We start from the raw sequence: 26,091 nt of genomic DNA on the forward strand, positions 1-26,091 counted from the left end.
GAACTGGTCTGTAACAATCTGGGATTTTTATAATATTAATGTTGTGGAGTGGAATGCATTTAATATAATGAATGTAATGTTTGCTGCCTTTACAATATTAATATTGCAGCAGGGTTGTTAATATGATATAGTGAATCACCAAAGTCCTGTTTTTATCATTATTCTGTCTGGCTTGCACACACTGAACAATAAATATAAAGTATCTCCGATGAAATAATGGCCTATAAATAAAGGGATACAGGGAGTCTCGGTGCTCTTATGTGTTCAAAGCAGTTAATTGTTTCTCCGTGCCACAGATTGCTTCATTGATGTTTCAAATTCTGCTAACAAATACATAATGTATGCGTACGTATATATGATTTGCATAACACAAGCAGAAATATATTTATTTGTTCTTTACTTTATTTGTCCACAGATTAGGTTACCTTCAGGCTTGGATTTAACAGGTTTTAGTATTCATGAACTCATGTAAAATTAATTTTCCCAAATGCCTTGGTGCATTAGTTTTCATCCCAGGAGGCTTCAGATAATTTATGGAGGTGTCACTTTATTATGATAGAGCACATTCCTGCCTGATTAAGCCAGTGTTAGAAAGGGAGTGGGTTTTATTTTCATGTGTAGCATTTATAGCATGCCAGCTATGGTGGGTGCCATGCCCTCTGAAACACCACCGCACTGCCTACATAAAAAAACAATAAAACCAACACCTTCAACATTCAGGATGGACTGAAAATGAAAAGTAGAATCTGTAGTGCTTTGCGAAAGTTTGTCTTGTTTTGACGTATTACAACCTGGAATTAAAATAGATTTTATGTAATGGACTTAACAATATAGTCCAAATTGTTGACATGGAATGAAAATAAAATACATTGTATTTATATATAAAAAATCTGTAAAAACTGAAAAGTTGTGAGTGCATATGTATTCATCCCCTTTGCCATGAAACCTCTAAGTAAGATCTGGTCCAACCAATTAACTTCAGAAGTCCCACAATTAGTGGATTAGGGCCCAATCAAAGTGTCACATGATCTGTCACATGATGTCTAGATCTGTTCTGAAAGGCCCCTAACTATGCAACACCACTAAGCAAGCAGCATGAAGACCAAGGTGCTCTCTAAACAGGTCAGAGACAAAGTTGTAAAGAAGTATCAGAAGATCAGAGATGGGTTATAAAAAATATCTCAAATTTGAATATCCCATTAAACCCAGCAAAATAAAGTGGAAAGAATATGACACAGTTACAAAACTGACAACAGAAGGACATCCACCACAACTCACAGACCTGACAAGGAGGGCATTAATCAGAGATGCAACAAAGACACCAAGGATAATACTGAAGGTGCTGCAAAGATCCACAGCGGAGATGGGAGTATCTGTCCACAGGACCACTTTAAGGTACACACTCCACTGAGCGGGGCTTTATGGAAAAGTGGCCAGAAACTGCAAAAAAAAAAAAAGAAGAAGAAGAAGGAAACACATTTGGAGTTTAACAACAAACACATAGAAGGAGATTCTTTGGTCAGATAACACTACAATTGAACTTTTTGTCCATCTTGGGAATTGTCATGTGTGGCACAAACACAACATTTCCTATCACCCCATGGACTCCATTCCCAGAGTGAAGCATGGTGGTGGCAGCATCATGCTGTGGGGACTGGGAAACTGGTCAGGATTGAAGGAAAGATGGACGGTACTAATATACTAATATACAGTCTGCCAGAGATTTGAGACTGGCAATGAATGACTCTAAGTCAGGGGTCTCCAACTCCAGTCCTGGAGAGCTGCTGTGGCTGCAAGTTTTCATTCTAACTCTTTTCTTAATTAGTGACTGTTTTTTGCTGCTAATTAACTATTTCCCTTTATTTTAATTGACATTTCTTGAGACTCTGACTGCTGAATTGATACTTTTTTCCTTAAACGGCACCTAAACATAAATTTGATGTGAAGTGAGCCAACAGATGACCAACTAAGATGGGGCCTCAAACTCCAACCGACTTCACTTCATTCAGTTTCTTACTCTGAAGCCAATTCTCGAAGCTAATTAAAACCTATTATTTAATTCCATGGCTCTTATTCTGACATGGCAGACATTTTCATAACTGTTGATTTTCTTTTTAAGAGCGCTGTCAAAATGTTTTGTGGACCTGAGCAGACCAACATTACTGAGGCCTTCACCTTTCTTTATTTTCTGAGTGTAATTAACCAAAGTGTTAGAATGAAGACTTGCAGCCACAGTAGCTCTCCAGGACTGGAGTTGGAGACCCCTGCTCTAAATATACTGCTAAAGCTACACTGCAGTGGTTTAAAGAGAAACACTGAAATGTCTTGGAATGGCCGAGTCAAAGCCCAGACCTCATTTCAATGGAGAATCTGTGGCTTGACTTGAGTCCTCACAGGTGGCGCACTGGTAGTGCTGCTGCTTTGCATTAAGGAGACTGTGGAAGAGTGTAGGTTCGCTTCCCGGTTCCTCCCTGTGTGGATAGCGCTTTGAGTACTGAGAAAAGCGCTATATAAATGTAATGAATTATTATTATTATTATTATTATTATTATTATTATTATTATTAAGATTGCTGTGCACCTACGCTACCCATCAGACTTGATGGAGTTGGAGTAGTTTTGCCTTGAGGAATGAGTGAAAATCCCAGTGGCATGGTATGCTGAAGTAATGGAGACATTCCCCAGGAGACTTGCAACTGGAATTGCAGCACACAATGGCTCTTTAAAATACAGACTATTTATGCACACTCATGATTTCTGTTTTTTTTTTTTTGTCTTGTTATTTTCATGTTACAATGAAACATTTGCACCTGTAAAATTAAAGGAAAGTTGTGTAAATCAAATGGTGCAAACACCTCCTCCCAAAATCCATTTTAATTTTTTAATTTCAGGTTGTGGTGGCACGATGGCGCAGTGAGTAGCGCTGCTGCCTCGCAGTTGGGACACCTGGGGACCTCGGTTCGATTCCCGGATCCTCCCTGCGTGGAGTTTGCATGTTCTCCCCGTGTCTGCGTGGGTTTCCTCCGGGCGCTCCGGTTTCCTCCCGCAGTCCAAAGACATGCAGATTAGGTGGATTGGCGATTCTACATTGGGCTTGGTTTGTGGGTGTGTTTGTGTGTGTCCTGCGGTGGGTTGGCACCCTGCCCGGGATTGGTTCCTGCCTTGTGCCCTGTGTTGGCTGGGATTGGCTCCAGCAGACCCCCGTGACCCTGTGTTCGGATTCAGCAGGTTGGAAAATGGATGGATGGAATTTCAGGTTGTAATGCGACAAAACATTTCACAAGGCACTCTAAATTGCTTATTTCACTGATCTGCAGTGGTGATTTCATGTGTTACGGTCAAAACTTAAATTCTGTTCTATGCTATGCCCCTACCATTTTCTGTACTAGTGGGATCACAGTATGTTCTCAGCACAAATCATTCTGTGGGCAGTGATACTTAATACAACGCTAAAATCATAAGTGCAGGGCTATCCTCTGCTTAGCAGGATAAAAAGTGAAAAGGGTGAAAATGTAAGTACACCCCATGATTTGTTTTTTTTTTCTTTTTTGACATATACAGACATATTAAGATTTGGTCTTCATTTAAAGGGTATGTAACTGAAACAAAGAAGATAATTTGACTTTGCTTTAATCTAATCAATGAAAACTGAAAAGAAATCACATTGATATCTGTGAAAAAAGTAAGTCCACCCTTAGCTCTCATAGCTGGTATTGCCCCCTCAAGTAGTCGTTTCCTCTGTCTATCAGTCTCTTACATGATGGAAAAGGCATTATACAAATAAAATATTTATTATTATTATTATTATTATTATTATTATTATTATAATGATGGGAGGAAAGTTTTGTCCACTTCTGCAGAATTCTTCCTGCTGTGTGATGTTTGAAAGGATGTGTGCACAGCCCACTTTAAAGCTACAGCATCTTGCTGGGATTCAGATCCAAGATTTGACTTTGCCATTCCAGAACCCTCCATTTCTTTGTTTCCTTTCTTTTCATCCACTCCTTGGTGGATGTACTGGTTTGTTTAGGGTTATTGTCACAGTGCAAGGTCCATTTTGGGTTGAGCATCAGTCTTCTGACAGTTGTCCTCAAGCATCCTCTTGCAAAATGAAGAATTCATTCCTCTGGTACCCTGTTCAAATAACTCTTATCTTTACCTCGTCTGTCCAGAGCTCTTTGTTCCAGAAGTCCTGGGGCATTATGTATAATGCAGTGCGTAGAATTTACACTAAAACATGGTGTATGGACAAAAGCGGAAATGTTAGTATGAACAAAAAAATCTAGATGCATAAATCTGTGCGTTCACCAACTTCCACGTTCTTCCGCTCCATAAATCCAGTCAGCATGAAAAAGTAACACGTGCACACGCCTGCTGCCACTCCCCAAACTCCTCCCAGAATTACGCCTCTTTGAATATGCAAATCAATATAAATAGTCCTTAAGTTCAGCATTCTGTGCAATGGCAATGGCAAAAGCACAGGGAAAATAGAAGAATTTCAGCGAATACCAAGTGGAGCCAATGAAAAACATACTATTTTTTGGTTTAAACAGTGGTACAAACAACAAAAGGAAGTTGATCGAGTGACATAGAGTGGCACAGAAACTCAAAAGCTCAAGTTCACAAAGTCACACAGTGCCCGAAATAAAAAAGAAGTTGTCAGATATCAAAGTCGCCATGAAAAGGCGAGTTGTAGCCCACCGTCTGTGTGTCATATGAAAGCTTATTAGGGTACAGAGAAAAGAAAAAAAAAATAGGGACACAATGAGAAAATAGGTTGAAAAGTCAACTTTAATCTCTAAATTCCCACTTTAATCATGTAGTTTATTTTGTCATTAAAGTAGAACATCATAAACTTCATCTTTAAATTGTTTAATTTACTAGTTTCTCAAATCCCATCGTAACTAAAGTAGCACGTTAAATGCTTTGTTTTGTATTTGTTCTTCTATGTGCTCTGTGTGTGTGAATCACTACCTGCTTCTTAAACAGGCTTTCTCTTCCTCTGACAGAACACAGAATCCATTACATTCACAGATTGTACCTGCCTCCTACAAGATGCTTGCTGCGCCATGTGCGACCTTTGATGAAATACTTTATTACAGCAGTACTGTCTCTTTCAAATGTACTAACCTCCAATTCCTGTCCTTCCTTTTCTTTCTCCAAGTAACCAATCACCACACAATCAGCTCTGTAATAGACGTTAAGCCATCTGTAAGCTTAGAACGCCGATTCTTCAAAACTTTTAAGGAACATTGAAATAGGTTCTTAGTACATGTTTAAGTATTCTATCCATCTATCCTTCCAGTGTCGCGCCAGCCCCAGCAAGAATTCAACGCGAGGCAGGAACAATCTCTGAACGGGCGCCAGCTCCTTGCTAGTGCTGCGATGCCGTGTCCTCACATGTTTAATTATTAACAATATAGATTATTTAAATGATGTTAACATTTTATCTGTATAATGTAATAAACATATTTTGCTGCATTTCAGATACAGTGGGATAAATAGTCTGAGTGGTGCATTGAGAGGAACAATGCTAAAGCAGCTATGGTTTGGAATAGTTTGGCCATTCCATGGACTATTATATTGTTACAGGTTAATTACAATCAGATGCCTTAAACTAATAAACAATATGTGGTTAATTTCAGTGTATATGATAAAGCCGCGTCAGGGATGTGGATCTAAAAAAGAAAGGGAAACCACACTGGAACAAAACTACTGCTTTGACGCTGGGTGCCACCAGTTTGCAAAACCAAGCGGAGAACTTGCATACGCCAAACATTTAGCTAGCATAAAAATGTGCGTGACTTTACACCAAGTTTAGGTTTTATACATCGCGATTTGAGCGTGGAAACGGGAGTACGCAACATTTTTGTGCATACGCACCATTTATACATGAGGCCCCTGGTCTTTGCCTAGATGTTCATGGATAAGCTGTAGTCTTTCCTGATGTCCTTTCTGGACAACAAGGATTTCTTCCCTGTAGATCTCATTTGTACAGCCGCCTTCTAATAGTAGACCCATGTAGTTTGACATCAACATTGCAGATAGATATTGACATCAACATTGCAGATAGATAGATAGATAGATAGATAGATAGATAGATAGATAGATAGATAGATAGATAGATAGATAGATAGATAGATAGATAGATAGATAGATAGATAGATAGATAGATATGGCTGTTACTGATTACAAGGCAAGATGTGGAAGAAGGGGCCTGAGTTGCCTCGAAAGCTTGCACATTGTAATCGGTTCAGTTAGCCAATAAAAGGGGTCATTTTGCTTGATTTCTCATTGTATCCATAATGGCTTACACAGAGCAGCACCCTACTACTATGGCGTCCTACTGTAAATCTATCCAGAAAAAATTGCATTTCTGAAAATGAAACTGACAATGTGTTTTGTTAAAATGGAAACACTTAATTTAACATTTTGAACTGGACAGATTTTCCGGACTCTCTTCAACCCAGAGTCACTCATGCTATTTTGATTTGCTTGGTTCCACAGAATTGGAAGCAGAAGAGTGGTGCAAACTGCTGTGCATGGAGTGCTTGGGTACGAGACTCAATGACATCAGCCTTGGAGAGCCAGATCTGCTAGCGGCAGGAGTCCAGAGGGAACAAAATGGTGAGAACACACTTGGGCTTAGACCCTTTTTTTTTGCTGTGATATGCACAATTCAAAGCGGAAATATTCTGGTAGGTCTGGGGCCTTGGATTACGGGTTGACAATCAAGCGTTATTCTTTGCTAAAAATGTTATCATTTCAATATTATATGAAAGCACTAATGTCTGAGATTGTTCTTTCCGTAGTTCTACACTGCATACACATTTCTAATCTCTGTTTCTGTAATTGATTATGCTGTGTGATCACAGTCGACAGCTCAGAGCAGAAGTTAGCACAGCTCTTTCACATCTCCAAAGTCACTGCTCAGTCACTACCAGCGTGAAGTCTGCTTGCTCTCCCTATGTCTGCGTGTTTGTTTTCCCTGAGTAATCCAGTTTTGGTAATACTGTTTTCCGAAATCAACCTATAGACACGATGGTTACATGAATGGATTGTGGATTCTAAATTATCTTCATCGAAATGAGGATTGGTGCACTGATAAGTGTTCCTAGACAAAGGGTTGGAGCTCCATTCTCATTTGGATTCTGACTTGCACCCAGTGCTGCCAGGATACATATGGCACCATCTACTTGAACCCCTGACCTGGATATGTGTATTATGAAATGCGTGCAAGGATTTTGTGATTATGGGTGGCACTTAAGGAGACTGGGCTTGAATCTCTGACCCAGTATGGAGTCTGCATGTTTTCCATATTTCTGGGTATTTTTGTCCTTCAGTCGCTCTGGTTTTCCTCTCATATTCTCAAGTTGTCCACATTTCCGTAATCACAGAGTCTAATTTGGCACTGTATAAGTTGATCAAAGTGAGTTTGTGTGCCTAGAGTGGATTGGCTCCTCATCGAGAAGTGGTTCCTGCCATGCAGGCCGTGGGTCTGGGACAGCCTCTGCCCCCGTAAACCTGAAATGGATTAAGTGTGCTTCTTCTTAATAGAATGGTGTCACAGAAGACAAGGGGATGGCTGGCATCCGGACTGGGACCGATGGTTCCTCACCTGGCTGGGACACCTTAATATTGGAAGGGGGGAAGGAGACCACCTCCTTGGGCCATGAGCTCACCCAGTACAGTGGGTGGCGGCAGCTCTTTGGAGGGTTCTAGACGCTAGATGCATTGGTTCAGGCAATAAAATGCAGGCAGGAGAAAGCGTCAGTCATTCTTCTTTATTATCTAAGTCTTGCAAGAGGTAACCCTTACAGAAGCGAAGAGTACCTTATTAGCAAGTATTACCAAGGTGGGCTGCTTGTCAAGCTCTATTTATACACTTCATTGATTAGATCACAATTCCAAGGAATTCATTATATAATCAGAAAACTTCTACCACAATTGGTTATATCCAGTTGCTAACGGGACAAGACAAACAATGATACCTTAAATAACCACAATTAGCTCGGTCCACGAGGCTGATTCACAGTCCTGATAGCTTAGACTTTTCAGGAGTGTTCATTTCTGTTCTGAACCATATGTTTTCTTCTTTTATTCATCAACTGGAAACATAGCCTGAGCACAACAATAGAGCAACCAGTACTCTTTAAAAGATGACTTTTTTCTTGTACCAAGACTTAAGTTACTTAAAATGCCTTTTTTAAATAATTCAAGCCTTTATCATAGTTAATATTAAAATAACACCTTCAGCCTGTTATGGGGATGTTCTTCAGGGGCAAGAATATTGTTATGAAAAGGTCTGGAACATCAGGTGATTGTTATGAATAAAGGTGCTGAGTGGGGACAACATCATGGGAAACTCTATACAGTAGATGTTGGAAAACTAGTCTGGGAGGGGGGCATTTGGAGATAAGAATTGTAATATATTCAGGGCTCTCTGGACACTCGGGGCTCACTTCATGAATGGAGACAGACTTTATGTGCTCTGCAAATGTTTTCTATGCTGTGCACTAAAGTCTTAAATTCTGACTGCCTTTCTGAAGACTCTGCTCGTTTTTTCTGAGATTTCTCCACAACAGCGGTGCCTACAGGGCTGCACCAAACTCCAACTCCCTCGAAGCCCTGCGGGAGTCCTAGGCACCACTGACACTCAGGGGGGCTGCCATCTAGCATTCCAGGGGAGGTACTGTCCTGGCCAGGCTTGCTCCCCTGGTCCATACAGTCAAGAGGTCATCCTGGCCGGACCAGGACCCAGGAGCCGTCTGTGATAATGGGAATAATGTGTTTTTTTTTCTTATTAACAATATTTTCATCTTGATTTTCATTCTACTTTTCCAGGTGTTCTAATTGTTTAACTAATCCATTATTTACTAATTAGTAGGGTTGACACTAAAGTAGTTGCAGCCTTTGATTATTCAGTGTTGTTTACCTGAGTGTCTGCTCTGCTCATTTTTAATTGTCATTAATAAGATACAATGAAGGGGAAAAACTGCACAGAGAAAGGGCAAAATAGAATGAAATCAACCAAAGAGAGTTAAGCATTTAAATCTAGAGCAAAAGCAGAAATATTTGTAAAAGTCCTATAAATGTAAAAACCATACTGTTGTGCTTTTCTGAATGCAAAATAAGAGAAGAGTAAAAAAGACCAGCTAATTAAATGAGATCAGTTGTTATCGATTATTATCACCGATTGTGAGTCTGGTTGGAAACAAAACCAGCAGCCACAAGGGGGTCTCCAATACCAAGTTTGGGAACCCCTGATTTAAATAAACAAACACACAAATTGTGCAAATAGTAAGTCCACCCCTGCATTTATCACTACCTCAAATATTTAAAATTAGAATCAGGTGAGCAGAATATCATTAGTGAAGATCTTAGATCAAGTTTGGTTTGCTCTTTGTTGTTGAAGTGTGTTTGTTAATCAAAATAAAATGGAAGTGCTGATAGCTGGTCCTCCTGGCAAAGCTCAAATTGGTTTTGAACTCCTTGGCTCTTTTGTGGACTTTTGCAAACCTCATGTTTCGGAATCTTGGGGTTATTTTTGATAGTAACCTCTCTCTTCTGCGAAACGGGTAAATTCTGTAGTCAAGAGTTGCTTTTTTCAGCTTCGTCTTTTAACTAAGGGCAAACTTTTTTGATCTTGAGAAATCTACTGGTGCTCTTACCTTTTCTCCACTTGATTATTGAAACGCATTGTGTTCTGGGATCAGCAAATCCCTGATATGCAGGCTGCCGTTGGTCCAGAATGCTGCTGCTGTTTTTTGGTTGGCGCAAGAAAGTTTGATTCTGTATCTCCAATTTTAGCCTCTTTACACTGGCTTCCTGTTAGTTTGAGAATTGATTTTAAAATGTATTTCTAGTTTTTAAATCCTTACATAGTGTGGGACATGGCCGGGCCTTTTATCCCGACCAATACCCCCAGGCCGCCAGGTGGAGCCCTGCCTGCAACATAGAGGTGCCCTGAGTTCCAGCAGGGCATCATGGACAGTGGAGTTTTTCATCACAGCCCTGTTGGATACCATGGGGGCCTCCAGGGGACGCTGCAGGAAGGCCCAGAGACTTTGGTTTCACCTATAACCCGGAAGTACGTCTTAGTAACAGTGACAGAGGGAATGACGTACTTCTGGGATGAAGAAGAGGAGTTTTCACCTGACCTGGATCCGGGTCATGAACTATATAAAGGACTGTTGGAGATCCCAGGGTTGAGCTGAGCTGGGTGGAAGTGTAGCAACGCGTCTGGGAGTGTGGGGGATTGTGTATTTGATTATTATTATTGTTTACTGGAGAATTGTGGAGTGGAGGGTGCTTTGTGCACATAATAATAATAATAATAAAGTCAACATTTGGACTTTTACCTGGTGTCTGGCGTATTGTCTTAGGGTTCAAGGGAGTGAGAGCGCCCCCTATCTGTCACAATGGTTATGCTCCTACTTATTAATCTGAATTACGTGTTACACACCAGCCATCCAGAGAGCTTAGATCTACTGGTCAGTTGTCTCTTGTGATCCCTCGTACTAAGTGCAAAACTAAGGGGGCCGGGGCTTTTGCAGCTGCTGCACCTCATCTGTGGAACTCTTTACCTCATTACATTAAGGAGACTCCCTCAAGTGAACTGTTTAAAACGAGACTGAAGATGCATTTCTATTCTCTAGCTTTCCATGTCCTTCAGTGATACTGATGATTCCCTTCCTCAATGTCATTTGTTTGTGTTCAATTTACTGCTGGTTTGTATTGTGTTTTACTGTATTTTATTCCATTTATTTTATTTATGTTTATTTTACATTTTATTGTAAAGCACTTTGCCTACAGCATTACTGGTGTTGTTTTAAATGTGCTCTATAAATAAATTGACATTGACATATTGTCACCATGCCAAGTTCTAAAGAGCTCTCCAAGGCCATCAAAAAGAAGCATTTAGATGCCTTTGACTTTGGGAAAGGATTTAAAAAGATCTCCAAACAATTGGAAATTAAACAATTCACTGCCCGGAAGATCATCATCAGGTCAGGCCATCCCAGTTGTAATGGCCGACCCCCTACCCAGACCGGCCACTACACTACCAAGACTATAACTTGGAACACCAGAGGTTTCTTGCTCTAATATCAAGCCGTACACCTTACAAGATGTCTTATTTTCCCGACATGACAAAATAACCAGAGACAGTAAACGGATATGTTAAATTAAACACAGATATATTGTAAAAAGAAAGACAGAAAAACATTCAATAATAAATAAATGTGTATAAGTGTGCGCAAATTACCACTTATCCCCAAAACACCAGTGACTAATTAATATACTGTATATATTAACACAAATATTTACAATAAACCCTACCTTGCCCCCAAATAATTAACAAAAGCACACAACACAAATACAAATATAGATCTGAAAAAGACGGCAGTTGAAAATGTGGTGAAACAATGTGTCCCAAAATAAAGTCCGGCGGTATAGAAACTGGTTGTGGTGTTATGGTGCTTTCTCCCGACAACAAAACGACCTCACTGTAAACGTCCTGGCAATGGTTGGAATGACTTCAACCCCGGGGTTTCTCGGCTCTGGCTGTCATGATGAATGATCAGTAGAAGAAAAAGCAGGCAGTGTAATAAAGCAATGAATAGCAGTAATGAGTTTGTAGATGGTTGGATAAATTGTCTTCTTTTCTTTTCCTCTCTCTCTCCGCCTCTCTCTTGTCGCCTCTTGCTCCTCTTTTTTAAATGTAAAATGTCCCGGATGTAACTGGTATGTAAACAGGTGATTTCCGTCCTGGGGCTGCAGTCTCTCTGCATCATCCATCCCTTCTGCACTTACGGGGACAACATTCACTGACGTACACATAACGGACAGTAAATGGGACGATGAAAACAACATGCACTCAGCACACACATAGAATATACTATTACTATGTAGCCCTGCTACACAGTAAGTTGAGCCCAAGAGCAGAACACAAGTCTCTAACATCCCCAGAATTTCATCACAAGACCTACATGTAGATCTTAACACAATTTTTTTTTTGTGAACTTAGGGGGCTCCACCCACTGCTCGCTTCGCTTGCCCACCCCCGGGTTTGGTTTACCGGATATACAATTTAAAGAGATTTTCGTGGGAATTGTTACATATGTATTATTTTCACTTTTACTTTAAAACTTTTGTAAAAACAATAATCCCCGGGCGTGGCTAAATCTCTTTCTCGCAGGACGTATAACTCTGCTCGTCTTGTGAAGGGGGGGGGTGGCTGAACGCACGTTAAGGAGATGCTGTCGGATCATCTGCTGTCTTTCTGCTGCTGCTGCTGGCCACCTGCGTGTTCTTTTTTTCACGCTACACGTCGATTATTTAAAAGCCTGTACAGCAGCTGTCCTTCTGCCATGTCGTGTCTCTGCCGCTCACGTTGTGAAGGGGGGGGGGGGCTGAACACACACTAAGGAGTTGCATTCGGATCATCTGCTGGCTTATTGCTGCTGGCAAGCTGTATTTTCTGCTTGTCGCGCTTTGTGTTGATTATTTCAAAGCCTGTACAGCAGCTGTCCTTTTGCCACTTCGCGTCTCTGCCGCTCGCGTTGTAAAAGGAGGGGTGGGGGGGCTGAATGCACGCTAAGGAGAAGAGGTCGGATCATCTGCTGGCTTCCTGCTGCTGCTGCTGGCAAGCTGCGTGTTCTGCTTGTCACTTGTCGTTGTTTTAAGAGCTGGGAGCACATGATGTCTGTCTGCCAAAAGCATTCCAACAATTGCTTGGTTAGATGTCCGTGTACTTGTTTTAAAGGTTGTTTCACTGCCTTGTCTCGTGTGATGTTTAAGTGTCTCTTGCGGGACTTCAAATTGTCTTCAGAGAAGATTACGTCTCATCTCCCTAGTCTCCCTCTCAGGATTTTGAGGATTTCTTTGTTTTTCAAAGAAATGTCCCTACTACTACACTGGCCAATCCTGTCCACTTTAACCCCATTATGTTTTTCCTGAGATAGCTCACCCACCACTAGTCCCAAGCACACCATCATCCTCAAGTGTATGCGTCTTCAGTGAACTGCAGGTCATGATGGAGGGCAGCTTGCTGGATGGCAGTTGCAGTAGTAGGAGAGCTGGATGAAGGGTGTTTGAGCGTTAAGTGCATGAAGTAGAAAGGGATTTGATGTGCAATAACAGTGACAGTTCTTTAGTAATGTCCAGTGACAGCATTATAGGTTCCAGCTTTAGTGATAGCAAAAGATGTGATGGAGATGATTTTGCATAGATGGTTAAACCCTGACACCACTTCTGAATGTGTGTGGTGTAGCAAAAACTGATAATCACTGATCTTCAGGCAGATGTATCATGCATAGATGATCCCTTACGGAATTTCATTCTGTTCACGAGTGACAACAGTTAGAGGTAACTAGCTAACGTAGCTGAAATAACCAGCATTGCCTGGGAGAAAAATAAAGTGTTTGAGAAAAATATCATTAAAAAAAAAACCCAGAACTTTAAAAATAAAAATAAATTAACAAACAATAAATACTCACTAATGGTCTTGTCTTGTGGTCTTGTATGTATTTTATCATCCAGTTGATGCTCGGAACCGAACAACTCTATTTAACAGTTGCTACCCTGTTGTTATTAGGGCACTGAATGCCATCTAATCACCTCCAGTGCAGCAGTGCAATAGATGACATCTTGTGCAATAGTGTTCATATGCAATTAAGGTCTTATGTTGAATGTTTCTGTTCTACCTTATTTCTTCTTATCCTTTCTTATCCTTTTTTAATTATCTATATATATAATTCACTAAGCCAGAAGACAAGTAGCCAACCATGGAAAGCACGCCGGAAGGGGCGTGGATTCACTAAACCGCCGACAAGTAAGACGCCAATGGCGCGCGCAGGAAGGAGCCACGCCCACCAACTCTTAGACCATTGGATACGACGAAAAAATCACAGTCACGCCCACCAACTCGGATGTGACGCCTCGAAAAACATGCCTTCATTTCTGTTTGTCTGTGCCACAGTCCACTTGCAGCTCTGAGCCACGTTGACTTTTCATTAGTCAACCTCAGTGGAATCTTGGTTCACACAGAGGCAGCGCCAGAGAGAGACAGAGGCACACACAGGCAGCGCGAGAGAGAGAGCCGCGCGCACACACGGAGGCAGCGCCAGAGAGAGACAGAGGCATACACAGGCAGCGCGAGAGAGAGAGACGTGCACACACAGAGAGGCAACGCCAGAGAGAGAGAGACAAGTGCACACACAGGCAGCACGCAAGAGAGAGCCACACACACACACAGAGGCAGTGCCACAGAGAGACAGAGGCACACACAGGCAGCGTGACAGAGAGAGCCGCGCAATCCTTTAAAACTGAAGTTAAAACACAATGAAGGAAGCAGTCTTTAAAAACCAATAAGCCCTGTGCCTCTTTTTCATTAGCGTCTCACCTGCTTCAGGCCCTGCAACAGTCGAGACGCTCTCTCTGCAGCTGACCTTCTCTGTGCCTGACTCCACTACTGTCAGTCGCCTGATTAAAAATGGCCTTTTGAAGGTGAGCTATGGACCCGCTATACCACAGGAACACATTGCCTTCGAGCCTGCTCTCGCTCACTCTAACGTACCGGCTTTCTCTCTCTCTCCTCACTCGCTCACACACTGCACAGGGGAGAAATGCCCGAAGCACAAGTCTACCCGGAAACCGTTTCAGCCACACTTCCACGCCCCTCGCTACACTGTGAGTGCGATGATTATTTATTTAAAAATGGGCTTTTGAAGGGGAGCTGTGGACCCGCTATACCACAGGATCACCTGTGACATTGCCTTCACATTGTTTTCCTTTTATTTATGATCCTGTTCAGCAGATCAGACACCCAGGCAAACAACACTGAATAATCAATAGCTGCAACTACTTTGCCCGCCCCAACTCCTCACCTGAGTCGGTTTCGTCTCTGTTCAGCAGTGTTTCCCAAACTCGGTCCTGGTGAACCCCTGTGGCTGCAGGGTTTTGTTCCAACCAGATTCCTAATCATTAATGCCGGTGAAACTCATCCGGGATAAGTCGGTTTTTCAAATGCAGCCATGTAGCAGATTAGTCTAGCAAGATGTAATAATCTGAGATGAATGAGCGCCCTCGCGCTGAGTGAAAAGCCAATGTATATTGAGTCTACAAAACATGATCAGCAAGTCTTTGATAGGCTGCAACAAAATGATGAAAGAACGGGCGCATTTTTTTCACACAAGCTGAGTGGGTGGGTGTTAGTTAGTTAATTAGCAACTCGAAGGATTTCAAGATATAGTATACACAAGAGGTAACACTGCAAAAGCAGCCCAAACCAGAAAAGACAGCTGGCAAAAAGTGGCTGACAAATTAAATGCGTGTGCATTGTACTTACTGAAAGCAGCGTTACGGATTTTCCAAATGTTCATTTTTTTCCCTCTGCTTAAAAAACATTGAAAAAGCGGCGCGGATTGGTTTGCAGTGTGTAAAACAGTTTGTTTGTCGCGGATAATTTGCTATCCACACAGGGAGGAACCGGGAAGCAAACCCACAATCTTCCACTGTCTCCTTACTGCAAAGCAGCCGTACTACTACAGCGCCACAAGGTAGTTAAAGAATGTACCGGGCCACATGTTCATTTTTTCCCCTGTGCTTAAAAGACATTAAAAAACTGTTTCTCAACTGTGACTCCGGAACAACTCAGTACGCGAAAAGCGGCCAGAATCGCAAACAACAATGAAAACTCTACGTGACTCACAGGTAGTGATGGGCCGCTCGATACTCAGGTTTCGACACTGTGTCGAGCTTTCGAAGCACTGCAGATTTTAATACTTGATCGAATAATGACATCTGTGATTTAAGGATTTCACATTTTCTTTCTCAAATGTGCTTACCTATATCATGGCAAAGTACAGGGATAAACCTTTATTTTCTGTCTACTCCGTTTTAATTAAGACAGACCAAAGAAAACATTTAAAGCTATTAAATGTGATCTCAAGAAAAGATCAGGGTTAATTATAATACTAATAACTGGAGCGATTATAATGATACAGTGCAAAAGTAAATACTAATTGAAAGAGCCGGGAATGCATGAGGTGAGGCGTCTTACTTTGTTTAACTCTTGCTATCGTATAGTGCATTCTGCCTGTCGGCGTTAGTTATATTTATATTTTTTAGACATCACACACTACAAGCTGCTGACAAACCCTTCTCTTCGGTGTCAGTCTGTAACTACGAAAAAATAAAAGCAATACGACTTTTAACAGACGTCATTGAAGTGTATCATAAGTTTCTGTAACGTTAATGAAAATGGCCAGGAGGTGTCACGAGAGAGGTGAGTGTCAAATGCTTCAAAGTTTCGATACGATTTCCGACACAATTGCTTCAAACGTGTTGATGCTTCGTGAGGCTTCACCCCGCACATCACTACTCACAGGTTACTGAACGAGAAATCAGCAGACTAGCATGATGGATGGGGCGTAATGGGCGTCCTTCCCCTCTCCTCCGGATTTCTCAAATGTTTATTTTTTCCCTGTGCTTAAAAATCATTAAAAAAGCGGCCTGATTATGCGGCGTATGGTACGCCGTGGGTTGGCTAGTATTTATTTATATTTTGACACCACAGGGACTGCGCCTAATTTTCGTTGTATTTGTTACAATGACAATAAATATTCTGATTCTGAATTTGAAAAGCAACAGGGGCGCGGTGGTGGTCAACCATAGAGAACTTTAAATTAACAAACAATAAAGACTCACTAATGTGCTTGTCTTGTGGTGTTGTGTGTATTTTACACTGGTCTACAAAAAACATTTTTTGCTTACTACTGGGAACATCAGAACAGCTCTTTATTAAGTTTTTTACACTGATTTCATATATGAAATCGGAATTAAGCTAGCACGTCAGGTTTTTGAAATACACATCATTGACATTTTGACACTTTTGAATATCAATATAATATATCAACACGATATCTGGAGTTTGGACTTTGTCCCACCAAAATTGTTTTGATGTGTTTATTCTGAAAACAAACCAGAAGACGATACCAGGGACACGTTAAAGTATATTTATGTCAATTTACCTCAGTATATATATATATATAGTGAATTTCCCCTTGGGATTAATAATCTATCTATCTATCTATCTATCTATCTATCTATCTATCTATCTATCTATCTATCTAGTTGTATATAGCCCCTTATCTATCTATCTATCTATCTATCTATCTATCTATCTATCTATCTATCTATCTATCTATCTATCTATCTATCTATCTATCTATCTATCTATCTAGTTGTATATAGCCCCTTATCTATCTATCTATCTATCTATCTATCTATCTATCTATCTATCTATCTATCTATCTATCTATCTATCTATCTATCTATCTTGTTGTATATAGCCCCTTATCTATCTATCTATCTATCTATCTATCTATCTATCTATCTATCTATCTATCTATCTATCTATCTATCTATCTATCTATCTATCTATCTATCTATCTATCTATCTATCTATCTAGTTGTATATAGCCCCTTATCTATCTATCTATCTATCTATCTATCTATCTATCTATCTATCTATCTATCTATCTATCTATCTATCTATCTATCTATCTATCTATCTATCTATCTATCTAGTTGTATATAGCCCCTTATCTATCTATCTATCTATCTATCTATCTATCTATCTATCTATCTATCTATCTATCTATCTATCTATCTATCTATCTATCTATCTATATCAGGGGTCCTCAATCACGGTCCTGGAGGGCCACAGTGGCTACAGGTTTTCATTCCAGCCAGTTTCTCAATTAGACCTCCATCCTTGCTGATAATGAAACTTGGTGCTTAACTATATGGCTTGTTAGCACTTTCATTTATTAAAGACAAATTTAATTACATTGTAGATCAGGGGTCCCCAATTCCAGTCCTGGAGGGCCGCAGTGGCTGCAGGTTTTTATTCTAACCCTTTTGTTAATCAGTGGCCAGGTTTTTTCTGCTAATTAACTTCTTTTGAATTCATTTTAATTGACTTGCTCTTGAAGACTGCTTCTTTTTCCTTAATTAGCAGCCAACCAATAATGAGATACAAAATGAGCCAAAACAGGACCAGGAAACTGTGTCCACCAAACAGTATCTGAAAATATAAAGGGTGGAGGTCTCAGGAATGTTGATTTGCTCAGGTCCCCAAAAATGTTTTTCCAGTACTCTTAGAAATGAGAAAAATTAACAATTTCGGAAATGTCTGCTATTGCACAATGAGAGCATCAGCAAGCCATTGAATTAAAGAACGGGTTTAATTAATGACAAGAATCAGAGTCTAATTAAGCAACTGGTTGGAGTGAAATTAGTGGGAGTTTGAGGCCGTGACTTCTGGCTCCCTCACTTCACATTTCATTTCTGTTTAAAGGAAGAAATGAAGCAATTCAAAGGAACAATGAAGAAATTCCAGGAAACAAATCTTTAAAAAACAAGTCAATTAAAATGAATTCAAAAGAAGTTAATGATCAGCAGGTTAGAATGAAAACCTGTAGCCACTGCAGCCCTCTAGGACCGTGATTGAGGACCCCTGATCTATATAAAAGTGAGGTCAGTGTGCCCAAAAATGTGTGTGCATTTGTCACATCATAGACATTTGTAGTAAACCCTTTGCATTTCTATCTTAGGCAGCTCTCCTCAATTGCTGCTTTTAAAATTAATCTAAAGATGTAATTTTTTTCAACAAGCTTTTATGTACTGAATGTATTTTGTAATTGTGTATTTGTTTTTGTTTTTTCTTGATTGTCTTATTTTTATGATTTGTTTTAACTTATTTATGTACATTGTCTTTGAGTGTCACGAAGGGTGCATATAAATTAAACTATTATTATGATACTTTTTTAAAAGTCTTTTGTCACATTTGCTTTTATCTGTTTAGAAACCTTAGCATCCACAGTAAATGACAAGAGCCAATGTGTGTAACTTTGTATATATGTATTTGTCCCGTTTGCTATGTCTCTTGGTATATTCGACTAGCCACAGTACCTGTCAAAGACATGTAATAGAATAATTCGACTTTGACTAAAATATTAGCTCTCTATTGCCCTACGTGTACCTTCAGCACCTTTCCTGTGAACGTCTCTTCACGGCCGCTCTGTATCTCAAGCACGCCTACTTCTCAGACTCTGTTGTCATTTTTGAGACACTTTCTCACCTTCTGTCCATTTTATTCTTCCAGTCCTTGAACTCTCTCAGCATGCCTCATACACCTTTATTAACATCTCATCACCAGTACTCTGTCTCTCGAGTGTATTCTCATAAAGCCTGCTCCTCAGACTCTGTCATTATTTTTGAAGCACCCCCCTCACCTCCTGTCCAGAGTTACACTTGTCGTCTTTAAAGGCAACTCTCTCAACATGCCACCTATGCCTTTACTCCTTCCCATGCGTCTCACACTCACACTTCCTCTTTAGTCGCGTCAACAAAGCCAAACTGACCAATCAGATTGCTCAAAGGGACTTGACACACACTCTTGTTATGTAGTAGATCAGGGGGGTATTTTTCGTACGTGGATTACTCGTTTAGCCAGATGTAATTGTTGACGATTTGGCCTGATCCTGGATCTGTCGGTTTTTTGAAACTCTTGCTGGAAGTGTTGTCATAGCAACACATCCTAATCCTCAAACCTGCTCGGAGCAGGTTTCTTCTATGTAAACAAGGATTAGTTAACACATGTAATCAGTGACGGTGCGTGGAAGTCATCCAGTCATGGCTTTGCCATTCATGAATGAGCGACCAATTGATATTGGTGCGCAAATTATACGAAGAGAATTTCATATAGAGAAGGTTTTGCGCGATCGGCAAGATCCTTTATTGCTCCCGGAGGAATTCTTTTCGAAAGATACCACTTTAGCTGAGGGGGAATATTGTACCTCAAAGATTTATTAGCACCTTATATTCGAAGTCAAACTCGCCAAAGTCGGGCTCTCACAACCACACAGACAGTAGGCATTGCTTTGAGGTTTTTTACAAGCGGCACTTTTTTATATACTGTAGGCGATGTGGAAAATCTAACTAAAAGTGCAGTTTGCCAGGCAATTCGTAAAGTCTGTTTGGCTCTGAAATATTTCCTTTGGGTTTTCATTGTGTTTCCTGGACACCTGCGTGTGCAGACAATAAAAGAGGCGTTTCATGCCATTGCAGGTAGATAGGTAATACACAGGCTAAAACACCCACAGTTCAATGAAGAATCTCACAATCAGCCTAACATTCTCATTACCCAGGACTTCCAAATGTGATTGGGGCACATGGGACTGATCAGAGTGGAGTTTGATCAAACATTATTTGGAAAATGTACCTCTCCTCCTGATGAATAATCAGACAGTGTCTTCATCAAATATTTGACCTTCATCAATATCTCATTGGTCAGACACAGGTTCAAGGGATATGACATTCCCTGCAACTGACCCAACAAAAAAGAGGGCTATATGGAACATACCTATGGCACACATGGAGGACAAATATATGCAATGACCATCCTTTACCTGAAATGAAGTGACCACTGCATCCTGCCACTGGTTCTGAGGAGGAGCTTCCCCCTGGAATGCCCTCAGAAACAGGGCGATGGGCATTTTGCTGGAGAACCAACTCTTCTGCAGGGGTTAGGTCTGGACCGCGTGGACCTCCACCTGTTTTTTGCTTGTCTGCCTTCTTATTAGCTTTAAAATTAATGTTTTTTATATTATATATGATTATTTATGTCAACAATTCTTTAAATAGTTATATACCAATATTTACCAGTTTGAAGTATATTCTTGTACTTCACTTTAACCTGTTCCCATGTTCTCCTTGTGCTCACGTTTGATCTGGAATTATGACATATTAAATAATAATTAATCTGACACATAGGAAATGAAACGCTGCATTCAGTAAGTACAATGCACACTACTTAGCGTTTAATTTGTCGGCCACTTTTTGCCAGCCGTCTTTTCTGGTCGGGGCTGCTTTTGCAGTGTTACCGCTTGTGCATATTAAATCTTGAAATTCTTCATGTCCTTCGAATAAAAGGTCTTGCGCCGCGTGTGTGAAAAAAAAAATGCGCCCGTTCTTTCGTCATTTTGTTGCAGCCTATCAAAGACTTGCTGATCATGTTTTCTAGACTCAATATATATGGGCTTTTCACTCAGCGCGGGCGCGCACATTCATCTCGTATGATTAGATCCAACTACACTAATCTAATACACGGCTGCGTTTGAAAAACCGACCTATCCCGGATGAGTGTCACCGGCATTAACTTATCCAAGATGAGGCACCTGATCTCGGATGATTTAAGCGACGTACGAAAAATACCACCCTGGTAAGGAATTTGTAAAAAGCAGTGCTATTGTTTGTATGCGCCATCTGTTGGAGTGAATAATGCAATGAATTTTATTATTGCTTGGATTACAAAATACATTCTGATAGCATGGAAACGTTGATGCTGAGGCATACTTTGATTATTTAGATGTCAACCCATCTTATAAGAGCAGCACAGCTTCCTAAAAACATAAAGGGTCCAAACCATATTGTCAAAATTAATTTTGGTTGCCATTGAATTTTTAGTCATATCCTCCAACAATAAGGTAAATGTGGTGTCAAATAATTCAGTGTATAAAATCTTGGAATTATTTTAGTGGGAAGGATTGCTTGGCCGCCTTTACCGACTGCACTCAGAGTACCAGGTTTATCTTGTCAGAATGATGGATATTTAAGAATGGAGAATGTTTTTTTTTTTTTTATGGTATTAATGCAAAACTTTGTTTCCATTGACAGCAGTGCTGCTAAAGCGCTATGGATTGTGCAATATACAGATTCAATCTCTTATAATTGGATTGCTCAGGATTTAAAGGTCAGGACTGTCTCCAGCCGATTTAAATTGGAGTGTCTTTAGTATATTACTTTTGAATTGAATTCATTTTGAGCCATTTAAAATTGCTAACTTTTTTCATAACACCGCCTTGGCTCTGATCAGGACAAAAATGATAATTTAACATTCATATTAAAAATAGCTACGTATTATTTTCTTTAAAGTAATTGCTTTTCACCTTCATTTCTTTTCCTTTTGGCTCAGTTTGGTTGGTGGAGCCATTAATCATCCTCGCGTGTTCGTACTGCTGGGAGTCGTTGCTGAAAAGAGCGGCTTGCGTTCTGGTAAGAGGTGCATGCCAGCAAATCCTTATAGTCCTATTGAAGAACTGCTTGGGAAAGCACATGGATGGAGTTTTGTATTTGTTAAAGCATATTCTGTGGTCAGTGCCTAATGAAGTGGCATCAGTATTCAAATTATTTTGTGCAACCATTGTGAAGTCTTGGCAGTGAGCGCCATAATTAAATTAGAGCTCACTTTCAAGAATCCAAAAGTAGCACTATATATAACACCGAGTGTTTCGCTTGGAAGGCTCGCTGCTTGTTTTGAAATATTACTCATAATTAGCTGCTATTAATTTCAATGACAAAGTGCAATGAACCTTTTAGAATAATTTACAGCATTAAAAAATTCTGCCATCAGTTCTCAGGTGTAGTTCTACCTTCCTTGAATCTCAGAGGAACATTAAAGCTAGTAATCCATCCTTCTTCTTTATGAGTTTACATGCTGACTTTGGTCCCATAGCTAAACAAAGGACCTTGTGATTTGACTTTTAATGATAGAAACATATAAACATACAGCTAAGGCCCAAATTGCCCCCCTTAGAATGGAGAATGTTTTTAAATGAGGGCCAAATTTGATAAAATGATCATAATTACGACATTGACCATGAACTGGACAAGAGGTCTGAAAATGGATAAATGAATAAACAAAGTAGTGGTGGCTCTGAGGCTAAGGATCTGTGCTGGTATCCAGAAGGTTGCCGGTTCGAATCCCCATCACTGCCAAAAGAGATCCTACTCTGCTGGGCCCTTAAGCAAGACCCTTAACCTGTAATTGCTCCAGGGGCACTGTACAATGGCTGACCCTGTGCTCTGACCCCAAGGGGTATGCGAAAACGAACAAATTCCTAATATGAGAAAATGTATAAAGCAAAATAAAGAACAAAAAAATAAAAAAGTAATCTGGTCCAAAATACTTTACTGTGAATGTTACTGGTAATACACCTCCAGTTGATATTACCGTATATACTCGCGTATAAGTCGAGTCTTGAAACCTGAAGAATCGATCATAAAATCAGAGCCCGACTTATACGCCCATTCAAAAATACGACAACAACAACATTTATTTCTATAGCACATTTTCATACAAACAATGCAGCTCAAAGTGCTTTACATGATGAAGAAAGAGAAAAAAAAGACAAAATAGATAATTTAAATTAGGGAACAATAATTAACATAGAATAAAAGTAAGGTCCGATGGCCAGGGAGAACAGGAAAAACAATGGAATCCCTTTAGGTTTTCACCACTCTCTGTTTCATGTTGTGACTGGGGCGGGGGTTAGACTGTACAAGAGCCAGCAAGAATAGTTGGGGCCCCAGCCAAGCTACCCCATTTAATTGTTGGCATTTGAGCCACAGAAAAATAAACAAAAATATGTTTAGCACTCACAAAAAATAACCAAATCGAGCAACTTAACAAAGCAGAATATATGTTGTGCTAATGGGAGCTCTCAAAAGGGGCCACTCATTTTTATCGTGTCCAGAGGCGGAGTGGTAGCTCTGAAGCTAGGGATCTGCACTGGTAATCGGCAAGTTGTTGGTTAAAAATCCCATAAATGCCACAAGTGACTCTACTCCGTTGGGCTCTTGAGCAAGGCCCTTAGCCTGCAATTGCTTCATCCAGAGTATGACATTAATCTGCATCCAGCCCTACAAGCAGGGAAAACTAGGGGGTTGCTGGCAGGACTGGCACTCCAGCCACTGTAAAAGCCTCACACTATTCTAGTGTGGTGCTGAGGTATCACCCACTGCAATCGGGTCCCAATCCAAGTGTGGTGGGTGCTGCAACACGCTATCAGCGCATACTCCCAACCCCTCTCTCTCTCAGACTGGAAGAACAAGGGGCTACCTGTCGGAACTGTGGAAGGGAAAGAAGAAAGTGTTAGCAATAGCATCTCCTTTCGTTGCAGGGTGGCACTGCTTACCTTGACTTCCAGCCACACATGCATGACATTGTCCTCAAACAGAAACACTGACTGGCTATGGTCCAGGGCCTCAGAGTCAGAAGTGAATGTTTATTCAGCTTTACCAAGGAGAATTTCCCTTGCCCAGGTGAACAAGCTAGCTTTATGGCCTAAACTGCAACAGGCAAGGGTGTTATTTTTCACACTGACAGGCCCTCTATCTCTTTCGGCCGCACAGTGTCTTGCCAGTGACATTTAACAGCAAAAATGATCTTACAGGATTTAGAGTGTAACAAAACATTAAAGCAATGTGTGTTTAATATTAACATCCTTAGCCAGTAATGAACACCAGCAAAATCAAGGAGCTGGTGGTCGATTTTAGGAGACCCAGGCCCCTCCTGGACCCCGTGATCATCAGAGGTGACTGTGTGCAGTGAGTACAGACCTATAAATACCTGGGAGTGCAGCTGGATGATAAACTGGACTGGACTGCCAATACTGATGCTCTGTGCAAGAGAGTACAGAGCCGACTATACTTCCTTAGAAGGTTGGCGTCCTTCAACATCTGCAATAAGATGCTGCAGATGTTCTATCAGACGGTTGTGGCGAGCGCCCTCTTCTACGCGGTGGTGTGCTGGGGAGGCAGCATTAAGAAGAGGGACGCCTCACGCCTGGACAAACTGGTGAGGAAGGCTGGCTGTATTGTAGGCATGGCGCTGAACAGTTTGACATCCGTGGCAGAGTGACGGGCACTGAGCAGGCTCCTGTCAATCATGGAGAATCCACTGCATCCACTGAACAGGATCATCTCCAGACAGAGGAGCAGCTTCAGTGACAGACTGCTGTCACCGTCCTGCTCCACTGACAGACTGAGGAGATCGTTCCTCCCCCACACTATGTGACTCTTCAATTCCACTCAGGGGGATAAACGTTAACATTACACAAAGTTACTGTCTGTTATACCTGCCTTGTTATCACTCTTTAATTTAATATTGTTTTTTATCAATATGCTGCTGCTGGAGTATGTGAATTTCCCCTTGGGATTAATAAAGTATCTATCTATCTATCTATCTATCTATCTATCTATCTATCTATCTATCTATCTATCTATCTATCTATCTATCTATCTATCTATCTATCTATCTATCTATCTATCTATCTATCTATCTATCTATCTAATGCTCATCAAAAGTGATCATGCCTACTACGCTATTAGAATAGTAAGTGTAGGTTTTATCTTGTCTGTAGATGCCAACCCTCTTAAATTAGCACAGGACAGTAAACAGTCATATAATCACGCAAGGGCTAGGCATGTTCAAGGATTGCAAGGTTTACAAATGACATTACAAGTCAGAGTATAGAAGGTAGTAAAAAATCACAAGGAAAGGAAATTTCCTATAAATGGCATTAAGTGCGTCAAATTATGACACAAGTGTATGAAGGACTAAACTGGTAAACACTAAAGTGGTTGTCGGTTTCTTTACTTATATGTTATATGCTTAAGCTTTTGATTTGCCGTTGTGTGATGTCTGAAGGTATTTGGAAAACAGACCTACATTTAGTCTGCTGTGTTGGAGGATAATCACTTACTTATGTTCTAAAAAGTTCCCAAAAGACAATAAAATTCGGTTAGGCAGAGGCGGGTGTGAATTGAATTGTTTAAAAATACTCCTTACTAAAGGAAACTTGACATTTCAGGTTTTTTGTTTTATATAAAATAGGTAAATAATCAATCTAATTAACAAAAACGCCTGCATTTTCTGTCATGAATGAGTGGCTAATTAGGTGAATGATTGCAATGAAGTCATGGAGCCGCTGCAGCTATAGGAACCTGTCTTTCCTGTTATAAGAAAGTGTGCCAGATATTGAATGCTTTGCACCAAGACAATCTGGCAAGTCAAGGGACAAATAATTCTGTTTTTGTATTTTAAAGCATGTCGCGTGAAAAGGTAAGGACACCCCATGGAAACTGTTGACATTTGCAACAAATTTCAACAGGCAAACAGTAGATCTTCATGTAAAGTGTGCCCACAGAAAAAGGCGATATACTTGAATAAACACACAAGGAA

The 26,091-nt window shown here is 40.5% G+C and overlaps 2 protein-coding genes across 2 annotated transcripts in view; one reads left to right on the forward strand and one right to left on the reverse strand.

The window, feature by feature from the left end:
• LOC114653862 (protein disulfide-isomerase TMX3-like) overlaps positions 1–26,091 on the reverse strand; it is a 1,157,775-nt gene that overhangs the window by 981,527 nt on the left and 150,157 nt on the right. The gene's annotated exons all lie outside the window — the stretch shown is intronic.
• Positions 1–26,091, forward strand: part of dok6 (docking protein 6) — a 538,250-nt gene that overhangs the window by 457,249 nt on the left and 54,910 nt on the right. Inside the window, exon 4 of the mRNA XM_028803400.2 lies at positions 6,507–6,626. Within this exon, the coding sequence (XP_028659233.1) occupies positions 6,507–6,626 (120 nt within the window). The remainder of the gene's footprint in view (positions 1–6,506; positions 6,627–26,091) is intronic.

This window comes from Erpetoichthys calabaricus, chromosome 6 (assembly GCF_900747795.2).
Source record: "Erpetoichthys calabaricus chromosome 6, fErpCal1.3, whole genome shotgun sequence".
Classification (NCBI taxonomy): Eukaryota; Metazoa; Chordata; class Cladistia; order Polypteriformes; family Polypteridae; genus Erpetoichthys; species Erpetoichthys calabaricus.